This window comes from Haemaphysalis longicornis, unplaced genomic scaffold (genome assembly GCF_048455015.1).
Source record: "Haemaphysalis longicornis isolate Haplotype H1 unplaced genomic scaffold, Haemaphysalis longicornis Haplotype H1 scaffold_12, whole genome shotgun sequence".
Taxonomy (NCBI): Eukaryota; Metazoa; Arthropoda; class Arachnida; order Ixodida; family Ixodidae; genus Haemaphysalis; species Haemaphysalis longicornis.
In genome coordinates this window covers 95367420-95375631 of record NW_027526225.1, presented here as the reverse complement: position 1 = coordinate 95375631, position 8212 = coordinate 95367420, and the positions used below count along the sequence as shown (strand labels likewise).

General features: G+C 46.9%; 1 protein-coding gene across 1 annotated transcript; it reads right to left on the bottom strand.

Annotated features, from left to right (window-relative positions):
- Positions 1-630: 630 nt before the first annotated feature.
- LOC144161736 (uncharacterized) lies at positions 631-4589 on the bottom strand. The gene is made up of 3 exons (XM_077692344.1): positions 4402-4589; positions 2940-3162; positions 631-837 (listed from the first exon to the last, which is right to left on the bottom strand). Exons 1-3 carry the CDS (start codon positions 4587-4589, stop codon positions 631-633), a joined length of 618 nt encoding a protein of 205 aa, XP_077548470.1.
- Between the last annotated feature and the right edge of the window lie 3623 nt (positions 4590-8212).

The window sequence follows — 8212 nt, the reverse complement described above, 5'->3', positions numbered from 1 at the left end:
GCTTGCGCGGTAGTGCTTGCGTTGGTCTTGCGCGGTGTACATTTCGTGGCAGAAACATAAGCTTCTCGTTATGTGATGTTTGGAAATTTTTACTGAACATCCAAAATACATCTAATTTCGGACGTCATACTGGGCGTACGAAAGTGGTAAATGCGGACGTCCCACGGACATACATGGTACGTTCATCGGCCCTGATACGGGCGTCCTTCGGAAGTCCGCTACAGCCGGAGTGGACATACGGTGGACGGCTGACAGACGTCCGGTGGTTGCTTGGAAGTCTTCAAAGAAGCTACGCTTGTTTACTTGCAGTAATTACAGACAGTGCTACCTGCAATCCATCACTCCAAATTGTTCGCACGAAAGCTAATCTCAGCTACCGAGGCTGGAAGAACTGTGATGGCAAGCCAGGCTGTATTGCACTAGAATATTCACAGTGTAAATGAACGGCGATGGTAAATAACCGATAATTCGCAGAAATTTCGCATATATTCAGGGCGCCGACCGAAACGCGATGCATATGCACACAGGGCACGCACAAACTCCGGTTCGGTGTTTGGGACTAGACAAGAAATTAGAAACAAGGAAACATCGACTTTTTAATAGCTATCGCTTTCGCGTTATCAGCGGCGTCTAGACGCGCGGTGGTGCGACGCTGCGGCTCGGCCTGGTGCCCCTGAGGACGATCTGGCGACGTGCGAGCCCAACAAGAATTTCCTCGAGCGTGATGTCGCTTATGGACATTTCGGGAAGCCGCAGGTCGCGCTTGATGGCCGTCATCTTCGTGAATATCTCCGCCCAGCTCGTGTAAGACTTGCCCACGAGGAATTTCATCACGCCCTGCGTGAACGGCAGAGAAGGAAACGTCAATGGGCGAATGTCAGCATGGCCTGTCTGCCTACGGGGTGTACATAGAAACAATTTAGCGCCCCTTTCTAGAAAATTGATGGTTGAAACGCGGAGCTTTTTCCGATACGAATGCGAAGTCCACAATTCTACCGACCAATGGCCAGTCCAAATCTACGAAACGATGATCTAAGCGAATGGGATGTGATTTTCTATGCATTAATTTGAATGGGTCATTACAATGGGCTCATTCGGTTATCTCAGCGTCATTGTTGATTTAAACTTTGGCTGATTGGTTTGTGGATATTGTATTTGTATCGGAGAAAGCTTCTCGCTTCTTCGTCATCGTCCTTATCATCATCACCCTCTCGTAGTAGAAACCTATTTTGTAAAGTTTGCTTCCTTCCAGTGTAGCTGACAGCAGGCGTAGCTGATACCGGTTTCTCGAGAAACCGATATCTGCTACGCCTGTAGAGTACGCTTCAGGCGGTTACCTCAACAGACCTCCAAAGAAGGGCGGAGAAACAGAAATGGACAGGGTGCACATAAAAACTTCCTCCATTCTCCCAAAATCTAGAAAATATCTTCAAAAATAAAGACAAAAAAATTGCTCAATTCCGTTCTCGAAGTACCGCAAATATATTAACAAGGGCAAATAGGCAGTGAACACGCGTGTTTTCGCCCATTCCTTACGTGCGAATCACGATTATTCTTTCAATAAAAATTAGCTGCGTATCTGCATGCTCCGCAGAAAAGGCGGACAAATCGTCAAGACGACAGTCTTCTGGCGCCCCCACCACGGAACCTTCTCTGCTCTGTCTCTGCCAATCCATCGGACTCTTTCCCTCCCCTCTTGGTCCTCCCGTGAATACAATGGAGGTTGGTTCAGTTCAGTTCCGTTCAACTACGTTTTTACGAATCGTGTGTGATCTGTTCAGACAGCACGCCTTCTTTATTTTTATGCTGGGTTCAGGCAGCGCTAACGGATATGCTCTGTTTTAAAGTATCTCTCCTCTATCGAAAAGCGTTTTTTTTTTCTATCGGTACATGAAACGAACGTGTGTTCTTAATGAAACGAACGTCGGCACTATATACAATTTTCTTTTATTTTCTTGTACGCGTGTCCGTTGTTTTCTTTGGGCTGAATCATGCTGACATATGTAAGCCACGGCAGCAGTTTTACCATTTTGAAATGCCTTTGCCTATGCATAACATACGTTGTGCTCAAGCACTCTTTCACCTGCTTTCTGTCATGGCGGCAAGAGGTCGAATTGGATGACCGACCGACCGACCCGACCCGAGCCGACCCGACCTGACTTGAACTGTACAGACAGACTAAACTTTTTTTTGTTTAGGCGGCACAAGAAATTATCTTTGGAAAAATCCGCGACCACCCACTGCTGAAATTCAAGCACCGCGAAGGCTGTCCGCCCACCCCAAGCATCCTACCCCGTACTAAATCTAGCCGCCTTTGCACGACTAGTTGGCACCTCTGTGGCTTTCGGGGCACCTACCACCTCCGGATAAAGTCGTGCAGCCGATATATCGAGCAGTATCTGCTGACTGCAGACGACGCCGCGGCGCTCGTATGCGTTAGGTGATGCCATGACCTGCAGAATCCTGGTGTCTAGGCGCGAAAGGTTGGACCGCTTGTACCGTACTGTTCTCTCCTGGCCGTTACTATGGCGACCAACCGCGAAACGCAAATATGGTAACCCTCTCTGTTCCTCTCGCACACCGCCTTTCAAGACGCACGCGCGTGAGTGCCAAATATAGTAAGGAAGCCTTGACTAAGCTATTGACGGGAGTCGCAGCAGTAAGGCGGAAAGTTGCTTCGATGGACATCCCAGCAGCACCGCAGACCCGAAGAACGCCAGGATTATTAAGCTGGGGCTTATTAAGAAAAATCGTCCACTTTTGAAAAGATTCGCTTTTATTGTCTGCGGTCGTAAAACCACTCCTGTGAGAGCTGCTAGAAAACCGCCTACGCGAAGCTACCTACGAACTTGTGTGCCTGGTTATTTCGGACCTTTTAAATGGAGCCCTCTAGGGCGAGTGCAACTGCAAGACACAGCGTTTCGGCTAGCCGTACCAACCTCGTAGAGTTGCTGGAGGGCGTCCTCGGGGAATTCCTCTTGAACTTTAAGCAGGACGCCGCTCTGCAGGTCGTAGTCGTAGTGTCGACCGGGAGGTAGGCGAACCGTGACGGTGTAGCAGCGCCCGTACTTCTGGTTCATCTCCTCGGCGTCGCCCAGCGCCTCGACCTTGGCAGCCTTGATCACCGCTACCCGGTCGCACACGAGCTCGCAAAGAGACATGCTGCGCATGTGCAGAAACCCCGAACAAATACGAAGGCCTTCGCACCAGAGTAGGCCGTAAAATTTGTACATAGTAAGCCCAATTACACGAAAATTTATCTCAAGGCATTAGGGTATTTCGACCCTTGTTTTTGGGGTTATTGCATTATGGTAATAACGGTGGCTCATTTTATAAGCATTTTTAGGCCTGCTGGGCCCCAGCACTCAAAAAGTCACTCAAATTGTGGTCGAAAGTTTACCAATTTCTGATCTTAACATTACTTTCAAACTTGAAACTTTAAATTTGCACTGTGCAGTTGACGTTCCCGCGGGACTTGATGATATGATGTGTGTGGTGAATTAAACACTGCTTTCAAGAATCGGTCCTCCTCGAGGGTTGGGGAGATGCAGACCCACGACATCTCTTAGAAAGTAGATAGAAAATTACAGAGGCTTTAGGTGGAGCCGACAGGTAATTAACCACCTTCCTTTCAAAGAACTGGCAGAAGCTATGGACAAGGCGTTTAAAAAAATAGTCAATAATATTTTACATACTATGGCAGCTTTCTAGCTGCTTGTAAACCCTTCTATTTAGGAAGCGGAGTGTTGCTCGTACAGGGACGCGATTTATTTATGCGAGTATTCTTGCCCTTTTTCCTTTTTTTTTCTCTTTAGCCGCTACGTAGGAAGATACCAGAAATTCCTTGAAGACAACATTTCGGCGGGTTACAGTTAAACATTGAAAACATTGAGAACAAAACGCAACAATTTTCAGTGCGCAGTGGCACTCTACTTCATCTGTGGCTTTAAAGGTATAGCTACCGGCTATGTATCCTGTTGTATTCAGTGCCACAACACAGCTCACTCATAACTCAAACCAGCGTTTCAAACATTGTATCTAAGTGGAGAGAGCGGGAGAGGACGCATTTTAATAAGCTCCAAAGTGAGAGATAAAACCCTTACACCCTATCAAAACACAAATAGTAACGCCCTTTGAAATTGTGTAATGAATGATAAACCACCCTTCAGAAGGGTGGGCTGTTAGGTTCTTGCAAGGGTGTAAGAGTGTCATAAATGAGAAATCATGCATGAAGGGTGTTTTTTTTTTGGTAGGATGTAAGGGTGCTAGTTATAGAAGGCTAGTTACACCCTGGTGGGTATAAATCGTTTTAGAGTGTAGCTGTCTTCGCCCGTGCCACAAGGAGATAGTGGTTCTTTGGGGCGACAGCTGGTCAGCAACGTCTCAGGAAGTTGTGTATACCGGTAAGAGGTGATGATGATGGACGTGGCCCGGGTGCTCCTGAGGACTTGCAGCGCCCGGATGACCTCGTGACGGTAGGGAGGCTGCACGTCCGAGAGCGGCTCGTCCAGGAACAGGACGGGAGGCAGGCCCACGTCCGCGCACGCGAGCAGCAAAAGTTTTGTCTCGCCGTGGCTGCGGGGTTGCATTTGTTGCCTTTCTCGTAGTTTGTAATTGTGAAGCGAGTCTGTGGCGACCAATGGTCATTGGTGTCAATTTCTTCCGAAGGTCACGCCTACAAAATAGTGCGGGAACACTTCGGCTGCGCCAGAGCGGACTAGCGAAAGTGATCTTACAGCTCGACACATTGCACCCACGCACGATGAAGGAAGGGTACCCCAGCACGCAGACTCTTTTCGAACATAATGTATGCTTGCGCATAACTGATCTCATTGGTGGGCCACAGATGCGAGCAGAGATGTGATCACAAAGAGTACAGATTGAATGGTCTTTTTAAAAATAAAACAGTGTAGTTATCAAATAAACAGAACAGTCATAATTAAAGACCTAGAATTTCAGCAATAGTTGGCGTGCCCTATAGACTTTGCACTTTGTTTCAAATTATTGTTTTTTTCTGAGGAAACGTCACGGTTATAACAGACTCACAGAAAACGTGCCGTACTTCAACTTCACAGGCCGAATGTCCTCCCGGCCATCGAGCTTCTTCAAAAAAATTTAGCCGTCCCCTGCGAAATTGTCTACCCTTAGCGAGAAAGCGCCATCCACAACTGCCCACCTCCCTGGCCTCTTAAAACTCCCCACTCCACAGTTCAAGTTTTGCCGCGAAAGAGGTACCCCTTACCACATCGTATGGGAATGCTCTCACACACCTGACCTACTTCCCAATCACCACCCTTCCCCTTCACAGTGGGCGGTGCAGCTGTCCAGCTCTGAACCCGGCTCCCAGCTACCCTGGTGAGACGGGCCCGGATGGCCAGCCAGAGCCAGGGACTCCTCGACTCAAGAGTACCCCCACTGGTCTGTCTCCACGCACGAAGTCAGATTGGGATTCAATAAAAGTTTATTCCTCGTCCTCCTGCATTTGGCATGGACTCCAAACTCTAACTCTACTCTAACACCCCTAATACTAAATTACTAACGACTAACTACTACTAACTAACTACTAACACCTACTACTAAAAAAAAAATACTCACTACTCACTACTAAAAAAATACTAACACCCCTAATTCGAAAATACGTGTGGGGTGCAACAGCCGGTACTCCGACGAAGAGAGAGAGGGGCCGCAAGCTCTGATGTTTCTCCAGCCTTGCAGGCCAAGTGCAAGCTGTGCCAGTTTTTTTTCATTGTCTAATACCTGCAGTTTAACTTAGATGTGCTGGCGCAAACTTTAACGTCACAGCTTTTACGGAACGACTGCATGCACCCACTGTTGACAAGAGATGTTCTCGTTTTTGTACACTTAACCGAATATACGTCAGTTCCTGTAGAGCATGAATGCCACCCTCAAGTTAGCGAGGCTACCAAAAGCTCAGCACAGAAATAGTTCTTCTTTGCTTACATTACAATCAAGACAGTAACTGCGACGTCCTAATATTTATAAGTGCTTTTAAAATTATCCCCACACGTCTCAAGCCACATCAATTTCTGGACAATACACTACTGAGTTCCAATGCCGTTAACTTGTACATTTTCAAGTTCAAACCTAAGTGCAGTTTACGTACGAAAAATTGAATAAATGTGACTGGCCGAATACCTACTGTACAACGGCTTAGGTGGACCGAAATTATACGTAAACTGCCATTTCTGCAGTAAAACCGCACATGATGAAATTTTCTTTTTATAACTTAAAGCTTCTACTTTTTAGTTATCAGGTAACAGCTTTCGTTTGTACGTTTAGGCACGGTACGGTGCTAAATATCGGTAGTGGGAACGCTATTCCTCAATACCTGTCTTACATCCTAAAAACAGCCTGTTGTTAAAACCTGTACCAAAATACTCGAAGCGTTCTTAGAGAAGCCGTTATGGACCGAATCGAATGGCCATTTTCTCCAAAGCTAACAGCACGTGTAGTGTTCTTGTTGGAGGAGATCAATGTGCTCAGTAGCGGTAATGGGTTCGCAAAATGCCTGTGTGCTGACGCGTAAAACAGGGTGGTACGTGTTCATATAGCCATTGGAGGACCTTGCAAACTTCGTGTCTTTTGTATATGCCAGTGTAGACTTAAAACGTTGCTGCTTCCTTTACCACAGAGACATAAAGAACAATCAACACGGTCATGCACACCACTTTTTCTGCGAGGTACTGCGACAAAAGGGCTCGAAGGCAACGGCGCGATTTCAAATATGTATCCAAGAAATTGCCATGTATCTGCTCCTTTCGCTGCACATGTCGACGAAAGACGATAGTCGACTGGCGCCCCTGTCAAGTAAATGTCTCCCTTCTCCTTCCCGCTTACCTCTCATGCTGTTGCTGCTTCGTCTCGTTCCTCCCAAGACAACACGCTAGAAGTTTGCTCAAGTCAATTTATATTTACCGCGCTCCACTTTTTCATGCCGGGTGCCTTGACGCCAGCGCTGCCGTACGGCGGAGACGCGCGTGAATCGAGGAGCACTACTTCAACGTTCATAGAACCATGTTTCCCCCCTCGCTGGCGATGGCTCTGGGTACGCAGCGGCGGACCGAGCAGGAGGCCGGTCGCCTCACCGGCGCCCCCGGCACTCCTCGCGCTCCGCTCGCGGGACCTTGAAGACGATCGTCCAGTCCCGTGTCCCTGGACACTAAGGTCAGGGCGGAACCCTGTGAGGTGCTCCCCCTGAAGCCGGGTTACTTATAATAAAGTCTCTATCTCTCTCTCTCTCTCCTCGCACGTTCCAAGCGGAATGTGGAATATATCTAACGGAACCTTTCGTTACTGTTGCCGTTTGATTTCTTAAAATGCCGCCAAGAGGTATAGCGGCGCTGGAGACAGCAGGCGACAGAGTAAATTTTTTTGCTGCAGTATAGTATTTCATTTGCTATCGCAAAAACCACGTATTCATGAATTTTTTTATAAAGGAACACTGCAAATATCACTTATATATTGATTTTCTGATTATATATTTTCGTAATATCTTGTTCTTGTTCAACAATGTTGACAAGTAGGAACATTGACACCGGACTTGGACGTTTACATTTGGCTCTGGGTAGATAAGACTATTGCACACCGTCCGTTTCACTTTGGCCGGGTGGCTGAATCGAGTCACAGACAGACAGACTGAAAAACATAGTGAGACCAAAATTTCTGCGTTTAAGTAGCCCAAGAAAGCCAATCGTCTTTAATATACTCAGAATGTTTAAACGCGATCTGTATGCCTTTAATGCTATGAATACTGTTTTCCGCTCCTTGACATACCGATCCACTGCGAAACGTGTTGCCATCATTTATATTTGAATACCTCCAGTAATTCGCACCCGAACACTATTACTGTAGCGTCACAGAACATCTTTGTGTTCGTCGGCGCATTGACTGGTACATCGTCTTTCTGTATTGTCGGCATTAGGAGGCTTTAACTCAATCTGGTAAGCTTTATCTCGGATAATTTATAATGTCAGATTTCTCTTCAACTCAAAACCTTTCCAGGGATCATTTTAGCTGTAACAAAGAATGCTAGGAGCAGTGAAATCCCTCCACGATTTGTGTGGCCCGAGGCACTTGTCTTACGTGCTTAGTAACCATACTTTTTGACTGAGAATCATTGAGAAAACATTTTTGCTAAGCTGCAATTTACCAAACTAAACGCAGCTAGTTATGTTACACAAAGCTGTGCACG